This window comes from Podarcis tiliguerta (genome assembly GCF_965153285.1).
Source record: "Podarcis tiliguerta genome assembly, chromosome: 2".
NCBI classification, from domain to species: Eukaryota; Metazoa; Chordata; class Lepidosauria; order Squamata; family Lacertidae; genus Podarcis; species Podarcis tiliguerta.
This window is the reverse complement of record NC_139535.1, coordinates 106,646,918-106,667,265: the sequence shown is the minus strand read 5'-3', so window position 1 is coordinate 106,667,265 and position 20,348 is coordinate 106,646,918. Positions and strand designations below refer to the sequence as shown.

General features: G+C 45.5%; 1 protein-coding gene across 12 annotated transcripts in view; it reads right to left on the bottom strand.

Annotated features, from left to right (window-relative positions):
* LIMA1 (LIM domain and actin binding 1) overlaps nt 1-20,348 on the bottom strand; it is a 77,640-nt gene that overhangs the window by 5,937 nt on the left and 51,355 nt on the right. For 4 of the 12 annotated variants that reach the window (XM_083427417.1, XM_083427408.1, XM_083427413.1 and 1 more), the window contains 5 exons: nt 19,510-19,621; nt 16,115-16,269; nt 12,007-12,114; nt 6,302-6,350; nt 4,221-4,336 (listed from right to left, as the gene is read on the bottom strand). In XM_083427417.1, coding sequence (XP_083283543.1) covers nt 4,221-4,336; nt 6,302-6,350; nt 12,007-12,114; nt 16,115-16,269; nt 19,510-19,621 — 540 coding nt within the window. The remainder of the gene's footprint in view (nt 1-4,220; nt 4,337-6,301; nt 6,351-12,006; nt 12,115-16,114; nt 16,270-19,509; nt 19,622-20,348) is intronic. The other 8 variants (XM_083427418.1, XM_083427411.1, XM_083427414.1 and 5 more) reach the window with 3 other exon arrangements.

The window sequence follows — 20,348 nt, the reverse complement described above, 5'->3', positions numbered from 1 at the left end:
AGGGAAAGGAGAATGTGAGCCGCTTTGAGACTCCTGAAGGGGAGTGAAAGGCGGGATATCAAATCCAAACTCTTCTTCTTCTTCTTTTTCCATGTGCTCAAAGTTGGCTGTTCCCCTTTCTAAACGGCCGCAAAACTCTTATACGGGCCACATCCACATCCTGCATTCAAAACACTCCTGCCACTTTCAACAGTACTGGCTCCACCCAAAGAATGCTGGGAACTGTAGTTTGTTAAAGGGGCTGAGAGTTGTCGGAAGATCCCTCCAAGAGCTCCAACTTCTCGGTTCTTTAGGGGATGCCATGGCTGTTAAAGTGGCAGAAGAGTGTGTTAAATGTACGGCATATGGGTGGGACCACGTTTCCGTTCGTTTCTCGGATTTAGAAGGGGAGCCGCTTTTCTATTTATTTATTTTTAAACGAAAAGCTGCCGAATGGCAATCGCAGGGAAGCTGATCCATTTGCATCTTTCTGCTTCAAGGAACTGTTCCCCCGGCCTACCTTCTCCAGAGCTCACCCCTTGGGGAGGAAAAGTACGTTTGGGTTGAATACAGGGAGGGTGCTAGATCTGCCTCCGCCCACAAAAACACAAAATGCGTACAATCTGAGAGACTGAAAGAGCAGAAGTAGCAGAGGAAATGGCTCTTAGCTCAGGTGGGCAGGCTGAAACAGCCCTGATTACATGTTTTACCTTCCAAACAGGAGCTAATATAGTTAAATGCTCCGCATTATTTTATTTTTTTTTTAATCTACTTATGTTGAAAAAGCTTTGAAGCCTGGAACCTCAAGTGTTTTTTTTAAAAGGTGGCAGCTGATGCAGGTAATCCCATATGAAACTTTTAAGCATGCATTGTGCCTGGCAAGTTAGATGTGTTAACCAGGCAAATACATTGGGACAGCAGCTACAAACCTAACAGATTTATTGTGCTGCACATACGGACAATACCTCCTAGGCTACGCTGTTGGTTTGATCAGCCCAGGGATGATTTTCCAAACTTGCAAAGGCATACCTGCTTTTCCTTTTAAAACAAAACCACCACCTTCTGTTGCACTGATAATCAGTAAAATCTCAATATTAACAGGATAATTTAAGCAGCGTGGAATATAGATCCCTCTAATGAAAGAAAGAATTCAGGCAATGTTGCTTGGCTGTCAAAAACTAGTTTTCCCCCAATTGCATCTGGGAACCAGACATTAGCATTTGCTGCAGCAGCATAAATTCCCTGTCCAACTTACATGCAAAAACCATGGAGGTTTTGGGGTGTGTAGAGGCAAGTTTCTTTTTCCAAGCACGCTACGATTAGCAACTACAGTGGGAGGGTGTGAAGTCCGGTTAATAAAAAGAGGAGGAGAACAGGCAAGAAAGCCGAGAGTCGAGCTCACATTAAAAAGGGAGGCAGGAGTAGAGATTAGGAACCAGGAGCAGGAAACAGAAGCTGGAAAAGACAAATGGCTATTTATAAACACATCTCTGGGCTGGAGTGAAAGCGCACTAAGATGTTCCCTGGGACAAAAACACTCTCGTATTTACACTACGAGAAACATTCTCAGCCAACAACTAAGTTGCAAAAGGTCAAGGAGAAAAAGGTCTCTTTTAAGCAATAAATAGTATAAAGATGATAAACATTCAGTTCTGAATAATCATGAACCAAACATTGGAATTTTGTACACTTCATCTACAATATGGAAAGGGAAGCAGAAGGCCTTATGGACTGCTCGCAAGTTGTACAGTGAATTAACAGTTCCCTACTCAAAAAGCAAACACACCCTTTTGTCCCCCCCCCCCACTGCCCGGCACAGAATTCAATCAAGTATAATTAAAATCTGCAGGAAATATAGATCTGCACAAGATCAAGGTATCCTATCTATAGCATCATTTTACAGCTGCAAGGATTGGTAGCAATTTTGCAAAATGTGCGCACGTGAAAGTATATAGACAATCCAAGATTATTATTTCTTGATGGCGTTGGGGCTAAACTTCTGGAATATTGACTACAACCGTCTTAATTGCCCAAACATTAAAAAAAAACCTAGTTACTAAAATGCACATATCGGAGTCTGATGAATTATTAATGTAAGGAAGTTTAACAAGAACTGAAATTTTATTAACCATTAATATTCAAAGGAAAGGTTTACTACCAAAGATGTTGGTTTATTTTGATTCATCCTGTTAGGAGTTGAGGCAGAGTTGGGAAAGTGAGCAAAACATCTGATTATTAGTAACAAAAACTGGTGATATATTTGTAAGTATATAACACACAAATCTATAAAATTACAATTAAAGAAAAAATGTAAAGCTGCATATCGGCGGTGCTTTACACCAGCAAGGATTAAGAAAATATCTGATTTCGGTACTACGGACTGTCAGAGATGTACAGCAAAATCAGTTACTTTCATGTATATATGAATAAGTTATTTTTCAGAATATGTTATTTTTTAGGGAAAGCTATTATTATTGGATTTACATGCCAACTATCTGCCAAGGCACCCAAAGTAGTTTACAGTTTTAAATAATATTATCTTTATTTTCAATGTACAACCTGTGTACAATGAAATTAACCGAACCTCCCTCCCCCCAACACAAACACTCAATCTCATTGCAGTCTGTGTGCTTGTCGCACAACACACCAACCCCGAAAGTCAGTTGCACTATATTATTTTCCGTTCAGCAGCCTAACAGTCCACGGATAGAAACTGTTTCTTAGCCTATTGGTACGGCTGATTATACTTCTGTATCTCCTGCCTGAGGGTAGAAGATTAAAGAGGTGCTGGCCGGGGTGTGAATCATTCCTGAGAATTTTTCTCACTCTCCTAAGGCATGTCATCTAGCGGGCTCAGGGGACAGCCCATAATATCATGTGCTGTGTTCTTCACCACACTCTGTTCACAATCTGAACATTTTACCCAATAAATGCCTGGAAAGAACTAAGTCCTCTTCACAAAGGTGGCTCTGTTAACTGGTATAAGATATGTAACTGATAAATATGATTTTGGCAGCCAGAATTCTTGCTGCTTATAACTCAGCATCTATAAAGACACCTTTGTGCAACTGGCTTTATAAAATGTGAGTAATGTTTATGGGAGGAAAAATTTGTTCACAGTGCAATAGGAATGTCATAATATGAGTTATTTTGTTCTCAATAAATTATTTCGATTAACTGCACAACTGGGCTATTGGAATAATTATGGTTTTTCAAGACATTTGGCGGGGGATCTTTTATTTGTATTCTTACAAGTTTCTTTTCATTTTTTTCAAGTATATGCATATAACATTTATTTTTGTATCTACATATTTGTCTGTGTTTAATAAAAAATATATTAAAGATCGCATAAATGTGAAATACCGTACTTTTCCATGTATAAGACTAGGTTTTTTTTACTAAAAAATGTTTAAAAAGGGGGGTTAGTCTTATACATGGGGGCAATCTCCCCCCATTTTGTTAATTCTGAGTCTCCCAAAATAGGGGCGTCTTATACACGGGGGCATCTTATACACGGAAAATACGGCATGTCATTTTTTTAATGGCTCCGTGGCGCTGTGTGTTAAACCACAGAGCCTAGGACTTGCCGATCAGAAGGTCAGCGGTTCGAATCCCCGCGACGGGGTGAGCCCCCATTATTTGGTCCCAGCTCCTGCCAACATAGCAGTTCGAAAGCACGTCACAGTGCAAGTAGATAAATAGGTACCGCTCCAGCAGGAAGGTAAACAGTGTTTCCGTGCGCTGCTCTGGTTCGCCAGAAGCGGCTTAGTCATGCTGGCCACATGACCCGGAAGCTGTATGCCAGCTCCCTCGGCCAATAAAGTGAGATGAGCGCCGCAACCCCAGAGTCGGTCACAATTGGACCTATCCTATCAGGGGTCAGGGGTCCTATCAGGAGGGGTAAGGGGTCCTATCAGGAGAGCTTCAGCTTCTAAGTTTTGAAGGGTGCCCAGAACCACTGCACAGAATGCTTTGTTTTCCTTCTCTGAAGTTCCTTGCATATTTCAAACTGAGGGTTGCATCCAGGGCTCCCCCCCGACCCCAGCCGGAACTCGCCGGAACTCAATTCCGGCACCTCTCAGGTGGGCACTATTGCCATTCTAAGAGAACAAGGAAGGTGTTCCTGCTGAGTTCCAGCTCCTCTTTTTCTAGAAAATATCCAATGCTTCGCATGCAGAGACCCACTCGCTTTTCTCTTGTGTCGACCACTGCTACCGAAAAAAGCTATCCACTGTACCTACCTTCACGGCTTTTGGGGGAGAGGTGTCTGTCTGGCTAGATGCTCTAGAATCGGGACTTTGTTGTTTGGCATAGACAGACCTCGGGGCGTCCGTTTCTTTCTGGAACTTGAACCCAGCTAGAAGAGGGGAAGATAATCTTATTAGTACCTGCCACTTAAAACTCAAAGGATTTTGTTTACATCCTGAATTGAGGACAGCACACCTAAATGCAGCGCAAGATGGGCAACTGATCTCACTTGGAACAAACGGGAAACCAGAGGCAAGCAATTCAAAGACAGTCTCAGCTACTTCAGATGCTGCGTTTTCTTCACAAATTGAAACCCCTTTGAGACAAATACTGGAGCATAATGGGCTTCAAACATTTTGGCCCAAAGGGAATTATTTTCTTAACACGTAAAAGGATGATGATACTTAGGTGAGGTGGGGCAGACTTAAATGTCTGCAGAGCTCAATAAAGGGGTCAGAAGTATAATCTAGGCCTGAAAACCTGCCCACTGTCTGGAATTTGTCATCCAAAAGTCCTGTGAGATCCATCAGCATCCATTCATAAGAATACACTTGGAACGAGTGTGGCTGGCTTGCATGTTTCTGTCATACAATGTGGCCAAAACTGATTTTCAGGAAAATAGGAAACTTCGTATGTGTTGTGGTTCTGCACAGTTAACACTCCAGAAGCGTTCTGATTCACTGGGTGCATTGCCCACATGACCCGGGCATTTTCCTTTGATCTGTGCTCTGTGGGGGCTGAGCTCTCTTTGGAGAGCAGTCTGTCTGAGAATGTGAGCAAGGTAGTTTCATTTTTGTTAGAGGCAGAAAGCTGCGAACATGCAGCTAGATTCTGTAGGTTTCCTTTTCTGTTTGTTATGCTTCTAAATAAAGAGGGTTAGAATAGAAGCACTGGTGTCGAGCTGAGTTATTGAAGACACCACGTCAACACAGACAAGCCATTTTACGCTGCATGTGAACTCTGCTATTATCCGGCAACTGAGAAGAGTGGCAGCGCGCGAGTGGAAGCTTGTGGGCGCCACTGAAGGTTGTCGGAGTGACAATAAATTCAGATTTATCGCAGGGCCGTTGCAGCAGACTCAGTGGGTCAAAGGATTTACGACCCACAAACTTTAACAGCATGGAAGAGGGTGCAGAGAGAGAGAGACAGGCCTGAGGTGGGCATATGCAGAAGTACAGGCAGTGGAAGAAAAATATTAACAGCATTTTTAAAAAAGAAAAGAAGAAGAAGAAGAAGAAGAAGAAGAAGAAGAAGAAGAAGAAGAAGAAGAAGAAGAAGAGTTTGGATTTGATATCCCGCCTTTCACTCCCCTTCAGGAGTCTCAAAGCGGCTAACATTCTCCTTTCCCTTCCTCCCCCACAACAAACACTCTGTGAGGTGAGTGGGGCTGAGAGACTTCAGAGAAGTGTGACTGGCCCAAGGTCACCCAGCAGCTGCATGTGGAGGAGCGGGGAATCAAACCCGGTTCCCCAGATTATGAGACTACCGCTCTTAACCACTACACCACACTGGTTGTCACTTCAACCAATTCTACAAAATTCTGTAAAAGAATTTGATTTCCTCTCTTAGCAGCAGAAATGGGAAACCACTGCATACCGGAAGAATACCTTGCCTCCTGCCTTTGGGGTGGCCAACTTGAATAAAATATTAGTGCGGGGAGGAAGCAAGCACTGCCCTGGATAATCGATCACACAACGTGAGGCACAGACACTATTTGAATGGCAGTGCTCATCAACCGGGGGGGGGGGGGAAGCCCCCTCAAATATTTTAGGAGGGGGGCAAAGACCCTTCAGCCCCTAGAAGGTGGCTCCTATGCCTGCCATAACATCCAGATTTAGAAATATCCAGGAGGCAAATATGACTGGTTTATTGGAGGGCTGTTGCCGCCTCTGGAATCTATGGTTTCAGAAGACAAAGCAGCTATTTCATTTGGTTAATTTCATTGTACACAGGTTGTACATTGACAATAAAGCTATTATTATTATTATAATTATTATTAATCTACACCCAGACACCAAAAGCCAAGTGAAATATGAGTCAATTTCTTATTGCAGGGGAGGGATTAAAAACTTACGAGTGCCATCTTCGCAGAGACTGGAATTCAGACCATCTACTATGGAAATCTGTAGCAGGGGGGAACATATAAATGATCAGTTCTTCATGAATACATGAATATCCTCATTTGTCTGCTCTCAACAAACCATTATTGTTTAATATATTTAAAAAGAGAAGAAACATTTAGACAAGGCACAACTGAAACAGGCCAATAAGATGTGTACAGCACAAGGCAGACAGTGGTCAGATGCGAAGAACACAGAAACTTTGCCACATCCAACTCAGAGATCTGTGTCGCCCAAAAGCCCTTAGATTCTACATTTCAGTTGCCTTAACATAGGGTGGAAAGGGAAATGATTCATCCACTGAAGCTCCTAATTTGCAGAGACCATAGTTTCACCTGGCTTAAGTACCTTCTCATTGCCATTTCATCTTGATACTATCACTGCTGAGGCAGAGCCAAATCCAGGTGGCTCAACAACAAATTCAGGGCCATACCTGTCCCTCGGTGCCAACCTCAACAGCGTAACAGGTGTTTAAAGATGACAGCACCGATTTAAAAGTCTGTGTTGCCTACTTAGGTATGAAGTCACTGTATCAGCTGAAAGAAACCACTGAGTCCACTGTACAACACTGTTTCTCAAACTGGGGTCGCCAGATGTTTTTGGACTACAACTCCCATGATCCCTAGCAACCAGGACCAGTGATAAGGGATGATGGAAATTGTAGTCCAAAAACAGCTGGAGGCCCAGCTTTGGGAAACACTGCATTTCTTTACTATAGCATCTCAGAGAAAGCGTAACCGCTTGAATGAACAAGGGACTCAAGGCCATATACCAATTTTTATTTTTTGAGCAAATTCTTGGCCCTTTGAAAATTAAAGATGTCTGCTGTTTTTGTTTCTCATCGCTGTGGCGATGTGTTTTTCAAAGCCAGCTTTGTCCTATTTTCACCAACAAAACGTCTTTGAAGACCTAAAAAACAGTCTAACAGCAGTTGTAGCCATTTCCGCCTTGGAAGACTATGCTACTGAGAGGGCAGGAGACATGTGAATTTATGAGCTACAAAGAGATCTTCCTTGGATAAGGTTGATGACTGTTGAGATTATCCAATCTGCAGACCCAGAGATAAAAAATTGCCTCAACTATACTAAGGATTTGAGGTCAAGATAGATAATTGGAAATGCCCTCAATCCATCAGAAGGCCCAATAGCATGCCTCTCCCAGTGGATTATCCACTGCAGACACAGCTGCTGCTGAGAGATGATTCTCAATGTACAAGGGCCTTCCCTATACACCTAAACCTGGAATTTGGGGTGCAGGTGGCGCTGTGGTCTAAACCACCAAGCCTCTTGGGCTTGCCAATCAGAAGGTCAGCGGTTCGAATCCCCATGACGGGTTGAGTTCCCGTTGCTCTGTCCCAGCTCTCCTGTCAACCTAGCAATTCGAAAGCACACCAGTGCAAGTAGATAAATAGGTACTGCTGCAGCGGGAAGGTAAACGGTGTTTCCATGCGCTCTGGTTTCCGTCACAGTGTTCCATTGTACCAGAAGCGGTTTAGCCATGATGGCCACCTGTCCCAGGAAGCTATCTGTGGACAAATGCCGGCTCCCTCGGCCTGAAAGCTAGATGAGCACCACAACCCCATAGTCGCTTTTGACTGGACTTAACTGTCCAGGAGTCCTTTACCTTTACCTTCTTAAATCTGGAATCTTAGGCATATAGCCACTGCTTTGAATACTGGGCTACCTCAAAGCATCCCATGATGCTCTAATGAGAGAGAGAGAGAGAGAGAGAGAGAGCGCAAACTGATCACTTTTAACCTCTAGCTATGGTTGTCATGCTACCACAGCGCTCCAAAACCCAGAGGTACAGGTATTGCTGTATCTTTACTACACACCTACAAGCTACAGGAAATTGCCTCTCCAAGCTGTTAACACACAGTCATTGTAGAGTCTGAAGGGACCATGACTGCCATCTAGACCAACCCCCTGCAATGCAGGAATTTTTTACCCAACGTGGGGCTTTATGCCGCAACCCTGAGATTCAGTGTCTCATGCTCTACCAATTGAACTATCTCCCAGGTAGGTGCAGGGCCAGTTGTATGAATAAAACCCTACATTGCGGCCCCCGCAATACTGCTAGAATCTCTTGGTTCATATATACTATTATATTAGTTGATACTGCTTTGTATCCTGCCTATATGTGGACATTTTCCAAGCCACCATCCGCTCAGCAGCAGCTTCTGCTACAGACATTTGCTTTTCTTTGAATTCAGGGCAATTATAAGGAAGAAGGGGCTAAAGTCGTAACACAAGAGTGCCATTTCCCTCCTCTAGGATGTCTGCTCTATTAAATAAAATGCAGCTTAAGGCTGCTCACACTAAGGAACTAAATACGCCATAATAAGCTTAACGGTGTAAATTAGCTAGATGCTACTAACAACTGGAAGCCCCATTCCGAGCAACAGAACTGTTAAGAATTAGTTAGGAAGCACATAAGCTGGGATAAACACACTGTGCTCATTTGACTCGTTTTGGGAACAGATCCCTAAGCATTCGACAGTGTCAGGGAGCTCCCGGCAAAAGGGTGATACTCCTGTGATACCAGGGGAACCCAAAAAACACTTCTTTCTGCATGCAAACTAAAGGGTGTGTGCGCAAATAAGCACATGGGTTAGGCTTATGAAATGTTTCCACTCATTTCCCACGTCCAGCTAGGACAGAAGGCCAACACGTTTTACATGGGTGTTTGAAAAGACAAGTGCCAACACATTCTCGCCCCCCCCACCTCACCCCAGTCTATTCAGCGTTCTTGCATATGCTCATCAGCCCATCATGCAAGTGCTTAGTCACCATACGGTAGGGCTGCCATATGCCTGGATTTCCCCAGATGTTACCGGGATTTCAAAGGCGGAATCGACGTCCGAGGGGAATTTCTGAAAGGCAGCGCTTTGCCCTGGATCTTGGGCCAGCCAATCGAAAAATTGTGGGGTTTTTTGGCATATTTTAAAAGAGAAAAGCTCAACAGTTTTGGGAGTCTTTCTTTGGGGTTTTCCTGGTTTCTGCTTTTCGAAATATGGCAACCCTACCATAAGGAGGAAATAATGCCTATAAACGTAAGAGTTATTCACTCTTTCAAATCCGCAGGAAGAGGCCTTTCATTCAGACCATCCATTTAGCTGCAGAAAAGGGAACAAAGACAGGAATTACTACGGAGTTCAATATGTGTGTTTAAGTGAGCTCACCTTTTATTGGGGAAGAGGTTACCCAGTGGATTTAAAACAGTTGCCTGAGAGGATCTGCCCAGTGAGAATCAGGAAGCTGCCAATAGCTCTCCAAAAGTCAAGCTACTACACGCACACCATCCCAAATTACTAGCATTTGAAACGGACTTGTACATACTCCCCAAAACTGATCATCGAAGAAGCATAAGAGCTGGGCTTCAAGATAATGTTTATTTTTGGGATGATAAAAGCAAGCAGGGGCAGAATTGTGGGACAGGGGAGAGATTTAATGCAGGGCTAGGGAGCTTCCTGCCAACCTAGCAGTTTCCTGCCAACCTAGCAGTTCGAAAGCACGTCAAAGTGCAAGTAGATAAACAGGTACCACTCCGGTGGGAAGGTAAACGGCGTTTCCGTGCGCTGCTCTGGTTCGCCAGAAGCGGCTTAGTCATGCTGGCCACATGACCCAGAAGCTGTATGCCGGCTCCCTCGGCCAATAAAGCGAGATGAGCGCCGCAACCCCAGAGTCGGCCACGACTGGACCTAATGGTCAGGGGTCCCTTTACCTTTGCTAGGGAGCTTCTCCCATTTTCTGCGGGAAGTTCCGCTGTGAAAAAGGAGTTTAAATACCACAACTGACTGAACAGAATAGGTACTGGTTCTGGGAATCCAAAGAACTTAAGGTGAGGGTGAAAAGTGTACATGGTTGAGGGTTTGAACCTCAAGCTGCGATCCTGTGCGCAGTTACAGCACAATCCTGACCATGACTACTCAGAAGTAAACCCTACTGAATTCAATGGTGCTTACCCCCAGGTGCATGGGGTTTAGGCAGCCTAAATGTACACAGGAATTCAATCATTGTGTTTTGCACACGTTGAATGACAGGAGTAAATGATGTTTCACGCCATTTCCAGTATCTGACTGCACTAAAATCTCTAGTGTTTTGCATCTGTGCTTAGAATTTTCCAGCAGAGGATATCCACTTCTGATGAAACATCCACTTACAGAAGAGACAGAGAGTTTCCACTCCCAATTTAACAAAAGGTGGGTGGGAAGAGGAAGGAAAGACAGAGGTGTTGGTCTCAGTGACTTGCCCAAAGTTAGCAAAAGGAAACAGGCCGCCAGAAACACATCCTGCACAGAAAACCCCTTTGCAACAAGTGAATAGTGTGCAAGATTTAGATACCCAGCCACCCTGAAAAGTACCCAAGGCAAAACATACAGATAGAAATAAGATTTTAACATTCTGATATGGAAGAACGCTGTGGCTCACATTTTGTTTCTATGGAGCAGTAAATTTTTTCGGTGACAAAGACAGGACGCTACTCAGTATTAACCTAGCAAGCTTTGGGTTATATCCAATACTATCTGTGTGCAAGCAGAACTGGCTTCCACTCATGCAACAGGACTTGGCTTTCTTATCCTCCCTCCCACCCCTCAAAATTTGCTCCAGACGATTAAGGACCTATAAAGCCTTAAACGGCTCAGGACCACAAGACCTCAAGGATCGCATCTTTCTATATGAACCTACCCGGACCCTGAGATCATCTTCTGAGGTCCTTCTTCATGTGCCCCCTCCTTTGAGTGGTGTGGTGGGTGGCAACACAAGAATGGACCTTTTCTGAAGTGGATCCCCATCTGTGGAATGCTCTCCCCAGAGAAGTTCGCCTGGCACCTTCATTATACACCTTTAGGTGCCAGACAAAAATACTCCTTTTTAACCAGGCCTTTGGTTGATCCGATGTACATCCTATGCCCCTTTAAAAAGTGTTTTTTGGGGGAGGCGGTATTTGGTTGCTGTTTTGATTTTATTCTGTGAACCGCCCTGAGACCCCAGGTATAGGGTGTTGTATAAATTCAATAAATAATAATTATAATAAGGAACTCTTCCCAAGCAGATTGAAGGAGTGCAGGGGTAGGTGGCAGCAGTGGCGTAGCATGGGTTGTCAGCACCCGGGGCAAGGCAAGTAATTTGCGCCCCCTAACCTGTGGATTTGCGCCCCCTAACCCGTGGATTTGCGCCCCCTAACCCGTGGATTTGCGCCCCCTAACCCGTGGATTTGCGCCCCCTAACCCGTGGATTTGCGCCCCCTAACCCGTGGATTTGCGCCCCCTAACCCTAACCCCCAGATGTTGCACCCGGTGCGGCCGGCCCCCCCTGCACCCCCCACGCTACGCCACTGGGTGGCAGAGAGGAAAGTGAAGTCCTGTTGCACTTGTACAACGCTGGAATGTAGTTTTAGGTAGCCGGTGCTAAGGGAAGAAAAAAAGGATATGAACCCTAGCATGCTTTACAGATAGATTCAATGGCTTAGATTCAATGCTGTTTTCCATGATGTTACCGTCAGAACCTCAGCACAGCCTGCAATCAATTTACATCAGCAGATACAACTCGAGTTTCCAGATGTTGGGGTTTAACAGTGTTCCGGGTGTGCCTCTCCAAGCAGTTCCACTCCCAAGCGAAGTTGTTCTGATCTTCACCCAACACGATCCATCTCTTACCTTCTCCCCATCCTGCTGGGGAAACATATCTTCTGAGGACGGTGGCAAGTTCTCCTTCTGTTCACAATTGTAGCTCTTATCTTCGCTTTCAATGGCTTGAGTCTCACTCTACAGAATGACAAAGCGCTTGAGCGTTTGTATATTTTAAGTCCTTAAAGGGGGGGGGGGAGCTCGCTCAAGTCTTTTGAGAAAGTCGGATATGTTATAGGACAATGGAAACGGAAGTATTTTTATACCACCCTTCAATCGTATCCTTAAAGTGGCTTTAAAACAACAACAACGCTGGAGCCCAGAGTGTCAAGATACAGCAGTTTCTATCAACACATTAGAGTGTTTTCCCAGAGAGGCCTTATTCCTTACTGGATGAAGCTCTTAGGTGGCCAGAGCTGTTATTTATCCTACACAGCAACTGTTACTAATAGTCTTCACAAAATAAGACACTGAACTCTGACCCAAGCCAGCTGTCAGGCTTTACCACAAATTAGCAGAGAAGTCGTTAAATAAGCATGCATCCCCTTCAAATTCAAACAAAAGGGTCCAAAAACCTTGCATCAAGCAAGGAGAAATGTTTAAGAAACATTGCCTTCCAGTCTCCTGAACGCTGTTAATACAGGTTCCATACAAAGCATGCTTTTATTTCATTTTATTGCCTAGTTTTTTTTAAAAAAAATAGCTTACCATCCAATTTAACTAGCTATTGCATGTACAGTCGACTTACATCTTACATGGGTGTTACGTTCCGGGAATTATGCACAGTGCTATTTTTCTAGAAACTCGCCATGCCAGAACTCACCATGAACACCTCCCTTGTTCTCTTATAATGGCAATGGCACCCACCTGAGAGGTGCCGGAACTGAGTTCTAGTGAGTTCTGGCTGGGGGAAAACCCTGATTATGCATATGGGCAAAATCACACAGCCAAAACAACTGCAGAAAACAACTGCAAAAGCAGCTCTACCTTTCTAAAGCTGGTGTGCCAAACATTTGTTGCCTTCCACGCATGGCAGAGAGCTTTTAAGTAACAACCATTGGATACCAGCTGCAAATGCATTATTAGACAAGCTTGGCAGTTGCAAAATCTTTAGCTCTGTTTAGCATTTTTATTTTACTTTCATTTACTAAATTGGATCAGGGCATCAGAAGATTTTTCCCATTCAAATTGAGTTGCGGTTTTTTTTTCTGGTGCTAATTACCCTAGGCAACTTAGCCTGATTTTCCTTTTTCCTGGAAAAACCCACCACATTGATGCTCAGAAGCAAATCTCAGCTCCATCACAAAGGCAAATGGACCCGGAGTCCCATGGAGTGGAAGATACAGCAGAAAAGCTGCTGGCAGGTAAAGGGTTAAGCACCCCACCACCACCACTCTTCCAGTTGAGAAATAACACCGCCCCCCAAAACACAAACACTGTTTTCCTTTACAAGGGGTCCCTGGGATCCTGCTAGGCACATTTCTGTGTAATGAGAAGTTCAGCCCCAAGATTGGTACTGATCTGGGATTCTCGGCTTCTTCTGCCATTATTATTAAAAATCTGGACACAATCATGTGCTTAAGAGGCTCTGTGCATTGACCAATTCACCCCTAGAAGCCAACAGACTGCTGACACCTGTTATTTGAGAAAGCAAGGCAAGAAACTGAAGGCAAAGCAGAGGGAAGCCGTTAGTAGTTAAGCAGATTTGTTAATCAAGGTGCAATTACCCATGCCATTAATTTCCTTCCAATTACTGAACTAGAGCATCAGAAATACGGCGCTGCATATGGCAAGAAGAAGAAAGCCCCTGTGTCGGAGAGGTGAACCTGCCCATTGCAAGGTGCAGCAAACTCGAGAAGTTTAAGGATTTTCAGAGAATTCCCTGTTAGCGCAAGAGAGGCAGAAGGGAAGACCAGCTTCCCTAGTGCTTATGAAATCTAGATTGTGCTGTGTTTACCTGCTTACGATGCTCAAAATGTGTGCAGGGTCACAACAGCATACAACAATAGAATTCATTATTAGAGGCTCTTGCGTACACAATACCCATCCAAAGGAGTCTGCCTGCTGTATCCCTGTATGATTTATTGTTCCAGCTTTGCCTCCTTTCCCATTAGCCTCTGCTGGGATAGATGGGAAGAGGCAGGGGGTGGGGACAATGACAGACTTCTGACACTATATAACTCCTGTGTTTAAAATCAGGTTCAAGGCTATTGTATTAATTTAGAAGGCTCTTAACAACTTGGGTCCAGTATACCACTAGGACCATCCGATCCCTTATATCCCTGCATGATCACAGACGTCTTTGGGGGAGTCACTGTTAGACACATCCACCAAGTGCCATGTACTCAGTATTATCGGCCCAATTCTACGAAACAACCTCATCGCCAAGATCAAACAGGCCCCTCTCTTTGTACTGAACTTCAGCTGCCTAGTGAAGACCTTTTTTTAAAAAAAATAATTTCAGCAAAGCCAGATTTTTTCTGATTTTGAAACTATGGTGTTAAGCAGCATAGCAATTGCTTTAAATAAAGAAACATATGCTCTGTATTGGAAGGCAATTTGATCCTTCCACCATCCCTGAGACAGCAGGGTTCTTTGCCCCTGGCAAGGGGAGGTTGCCAACTATGGGTGCAATCGAACACAGCACTTAATGGAACGTTTCCGCTTGCGCAACAAAACATTCTCCCCCGTTCTGCATCCACCCCTAAATCTGTACTAGGGGTTACTCCAACTCTCTGGAGCAGAACTGGGGAAGGTGCAGGGCACAGACAGTGGGAGGGAGGAAATCTTGTTGCACAAGCGGAAATCCATGTGCAGGCAGGACGCAGTAGCTGAATATGGCCCCACATCTCTGCTCAAGTCACATCAGCAATCTGTGGGGAAGGTAAAGAGGGTGTGGGCTCTTCTAAGCATGTCGCTTCCCCCTTTTTACTCTTGCATACACTTTTTTTAGGGACGCGGGAGGCGCTGTGGGTTAAACCACAGAGCCTAGGACTTGCCGATCGGAAGGTCGGCGGTTCGAACCCCCGCAACGGGGTGATCTCCCATTGCTCAGTCCCTGCTCCTGCCAAACTAGCAGTCCGAAAGAACGTCAAAGTGCAAGTAGTTAAATAGGTACCGCTCCGGCGGGAAGGTAGACAGCGTTTCCGTGCGCTGCTCTGGTTCGCCAGAAGTGACTTAGTCATGCTGGCCACATGACCCAGAAGCTGTACATCGGCTCCCTCAGTCAATAAGGCAAGATGAGCACCGCAACCCCAGAGTCGGCCACGACTGGACCTAATGGTCAGGGGCCCCTTTACCTTTTTACACTTTTTTTAAAAAGCCAAACCACCCAAGTTTTTTCACCTCAAAGTGTGACACATGCTTCCCTTTTGAATCCAGAAAAAGAAAAGCAGTGGCTAAGCTATCATGAGTCTGGGAGGATACTGGGTTGTGGACACAAAGCTACCACAAGTCACCAATTTTGAACAAAACAGTACCTCCACCCCCCAAAGCAGGAAACCTGGCACTCCTGCTAATTTTCCCCTTGAAGGACAATTTGCTCTACAGCAGCTATGCCATCTCCCGTTCAAATATTTGTCTAGCCAAGTACAGATCAGCCACAGAAGCACAGCATGAACAAATAACATTGTTATGGATGAATTGGAGCTTGGAGCCGGGGGTGGGTGTCGTGCAGGGAGAAGAGGAATCCATTGATTACGTAAAACACCATACAATGAACCAGGAAAAAAGGGGAGAGAGAGAGAGAAAGAGAGAGACGATAGCAAGGCTTTGGGCAAGTCACATCACCGTTTTGCACCTGGCTTCCCCCATAAACATGCTCCCAGCAAGATGGCCAGGTTGGTTTCCGAATGCATGCAGAGATCCTCAGAGGCAGAGCGCTAGGCACATGCAAACCAAGAGACAGTAGCATTTCCAAAAGCAGGAGGAAGAGGGGTGTCTGAAAACCCGTTCAGCAGCTTTAAAACAACCTACATGCCCTGTATAAAATGCATTGTACAAGTCACCAACGCCACTCCTCAAGGATCCAAGTATTGCACCTTCTTCCAAACAAGATCAGCCTTCGCTGGAGTCACCCCTCATGCAGTGGGCTCTGGTAAAGCAACAGCCAACCAGTTATAGGAAAGGGAGGACCTACCACAAGACCACCAGAGCTGCCCTGCTTAGAGACCGCTGCCTGGTACTTAGCAAGCCGATCCTTGATGGATGTTTCCGACAAGCGAGGCATCTCCTGATTCTTCCTGCTCTCTGCTTTTTCCAGGCTGGATGTCGGAGAGATGCACAGCGGATGACCTAGAACACGAGAGCAGACAGTTGTCATTACTAGTCGGTAAAGTAAAAAGGTAGGGACGCGGGTGGCGCTGTGGGTTAAACCACAGAGCCTAGGACTTGCCGATCAGAAGGTCGGCGGTTCGAATCCCCGCCACGGGGTGAGCTCCCGTTGCTCGGTCCCTGCTCCTGCCAACCTAGCAGTTCAAAAGCACGTCAAAGTGCAAGTAGATAAATAGGTACCACTCCGGCGGGAAGGTAAACGGCGTTTTTGTGCGCTGCTCTGATTTTGCCAGAAGCAGCTTAGTCATGCTGGCCACATGACCCAGAAGCTGTACGCCGGCTCCCTCGGCCAGTAAAGCGAGATGAGCGCCGCAACCCCAGAGTCGGTCACGACTAGACCTAATGGTCAAGGGTCCCTTTACCTTTACCTAAGGTAAAAAGGTAAAGGACCCCTGGACGGTTAAGTCCAGTCAAAGGCGACTATAGGGTTGCGGCGCTCATCTTGCTTTCAGGCCGAGGGAGCCAGCGTTTGTCCACAGACAGCTTTCCGGGTCATGTGGCCGGCAGGACTAAACCGCTTATGGCGCAACGGAACACTGTGACAGAAACCAGAGCGCACGGAAACGTCGTTTACCTTCCAGCCGCAGCGGTACCTATTTTTCTACTTGCACTGGTGTGCTTTCGAACCGCTAAGTTGGCAGGAGCTGGGACAAAACAATGGGTGCTCACCCCGTCGTGGGGATTCGTACCGCCGACCTTCTGATCGGCAAGCGCAAGAACAGGCATAGGCAAACTTGGCCCTCCAGATGTTTTGGGGCTACAACTCCCATCATCCCTAGCTAACAGGGCCAGTGGTCAGGGATGATGGGAATTGTAGTCTCAAAACATCTGGAGGGCCAAGTTTGCCTATGCCTGCCCATGAGACTCAGTGGTTTAGACCGCAGTGTTACCCACGTCCCCTAATGCAGATTTGTCCAGGAATGAAATCATATATTTTTGGGTGGGGGTGGGAGAGGGAAGCAGAAAAGAGAAAGAGATGGTATTTGGAATGAGAAAGGCCATCAAGGAATTGATTTCCCCTAACCAAGGCATGATAACTGCATCTCAAGGGCTGTTCTGACACCTGTTTTAAAGGATCCACAATCTCCTTTGCTAGCCAAGGGCCAAACTGGCACTGAGAGAGGAACAGATTATTGCCCAATCCCTTCAAGGCAGGAGAATGGGGAGACTTTTAAAAGTGTAGCATTGGCAGACAGAAGTGGGTGGGTGGGAGGAAGCCTGAACGTTTTTGTTGCTCGTACGTTTGAACCGAAAGGCAGATTCTCTTCTCCAAACTGCTGGGGCTATGTTTGGTCACTAGGAGAAATACACCCCAAAACTGTTGTTTCAGGGGCAACAAGAAGGCAATGGAAAGGCTCATCCCTTCACCCCATAAGTGTAGTTTAGCTTCCCCCTCACATGGTACCAGTGGCGTAGCGTGGGGGGTGCAGGGGGTGCCGGCCGCACCGGGCGCAACATCTGGGGGTTAGGGTTAGGGGGCGCAAATCCACGGGTTAGGGGGCGCAAATTACTTGCCTTGCCCCGGGTGCTGACAACCCACGCTACGCCACTGCATGGTACAACCCAGGGTGGGTCAAGTAACTGTCCTGGCCTCCCACCTAGTTGCACTGTTATGCCACGCTATCTATCCTACAGCCGTTGAAGAATCGTCTCTTGTTGCTTCTGCGCTCACAACAGCTAAGAGTTTCTGCTCTCCCCACCCCAACCCCTTCTTCCGCGTCTGCCAATTCATTTCAGGTAACAGCAGCAACAGGAAACATCAATACACACAAATACATGCCACCAGAAGCCTTGTACAGTGAGCAGGTGCAAGACAAGCAAATGCTCAGGAATGCAAGGCAAATAGCACTGGTTGTGAAGGGAAAGATGTCAAAAGAAACAACTGTATTTCCCTCAGGAAAGCAACTGCTAGCAGGATTATCACAGACTGGTAAAGCAAAGGACAAATAAATTATGGACTACGGACCACAAATCAGTCAGCAGACTCAGCTATGAACCGGAGGTCCTCTCCCAATCCAAAATTGCCTCTGCCAAGGTAGTCTTTGCCTTAGTTTCTCTCCCAACCCCCAACCCCCCCCCCCAAATGTACAATTTGGGGAAATGATAACGCTGATTTACAATGCTTGATGATGGTGCCCTAGCATTGTTGGTGATGACAACAAAGATCATGGCATCAATCATAATAATAAGCAAGAAGATTGACAATAATCCTCCAGCTGCTATCTGTGGTATGGATGCATATTGTTTCCCTACCGATGCTCTCTTATGCATGCGTGGAATAATGCTATCCCAAGAGATGCCTCACATGAATCTATATTGTGTGCCTTCATGGTTTTCCTTATAACACGAAATAGCTATACTGGCCCCTTTTTATTTCATGTACTGTACACCCTCTTGCCGCCTCAGGGGCCAAAAATAAAAACTGAAGATCTCAGCAGCGCATAGGGTGCAGTTGCAATGATAATGGCAATTTTAAATTTGCAACTGCAATTCTAAAAACAACTCAGAGATATCAGTCCCGGACATTAAAATGAAGGGCATAGGTTTTCATTATATAAGCATGTATCAGATCTTTACCTTTTATCTTTATTGTGTTTTTAATATTCTGTTGGGAGCCTCCCAGAGTGGCTGGGGAAACCCAGCCAGATGGGTGTGGTATAAATAATAAAATTATTCTTATTCTTATTCTTATTGCTACTCTGCATAAAATGAGAGGAACATCAATTAGTTTATCGTTTGTTCGCCCTTCACCAAGTGGTCCAAATGCAGGTTACAAAACAAAGCACAATCGGCAGAATACAACTTACATTAAAATAACAAAACAGCTAACAACAGAATGACAAGACGACAGTGTGCAGCAGCAGAGAAGGAGGGAAAACATCCACTCAGTTGATGGCCTGGGTAGAGAGATACATCTTGACCAACTGTCCAAAAGCAGGAAGTGATGGCACATATGCACCTCAGAAGGGAGGTAATTCCGCAAACTGGGGGCCACCACAGAAAAAGTCCTGGCATGCTTTGCCATCCCTCAAACCATGGAGTATGGCAGCACTGCTGATCCGCAGTGCCGTCCTCGGACATCCCAAGTTTTGGAGATGATCCCTCTTCCACTTTGCCAAAATGATGCTTAACCAGTGTACCGTACCATTTGGGGAGAAGCCGTCTTTCACAAAGATCCATGCAACATTGAACGCTGCCCACCTGAGACATTGTGGCTTCTTTCTCCGGAACTGAAGTCAAGGTCTTCCGAGGAAAAGCTGTTCTCCGAGATTCTCCTACCACCAGCAGCCCTGCCTTGGTCACGAAAAACCTGCTTTAAAAACAAAAGGAAAGAAAGGCACAAACCCATCAGTTTACTGGCTCGTTCCGAAACGGATTGTCTGAGCATCGTGCTTTTGAGCACACAGGTTTCATGGCCAATAAAATTATATTCATTAATATAAAGAATATACATCATTTACGTAACAACAAAAATCAGTTCTACATCTCCTCGGTTTCCCTGGCTGAAATGCTTGGTTAGCTCCTGCCTCTAAAACAAGCCTTCTAGGTTTCCTTTTGCCACAACCTCAGTCCTTCCACAACTCTATCCAGAACTCTGTGGCCGAGTATTTGTTTATCTCTGTATCATGGATGTCCTCAAATATCTCCAGTAGCTTCCCTTCCAGCACAAATACCTTGTCCTTACTTCTCAGCTCTCTCTTCTCCTCTGTCCCATTCTACTCCTCATGCTTATTTTAGCTCCTGTGCCAAAGACCTTCCATCTCCCTGATCTGTGGCCTTAAACCACCTGGAGATTTCCAGCTCGCTTAAAACTACTTTGCTCTTTCCTCCTCGCTACTCTGTGTCTGGACTCAGAGCTTCCCTTCTCTCCTCCTTCAGATGCACTCGCCAGAACCCACTTCGTCCATTAAGACTTTCGTATAACTCTCCATCCCAGCTGGAACAAAGCATGCATGCTTAGCTAGCTGTCCTTCTGCCTCCTCATTCTTGCATCTCCCTTCCCAACCCTCCCTCAGTTGTCTTCCCCCCGTCAAACATTA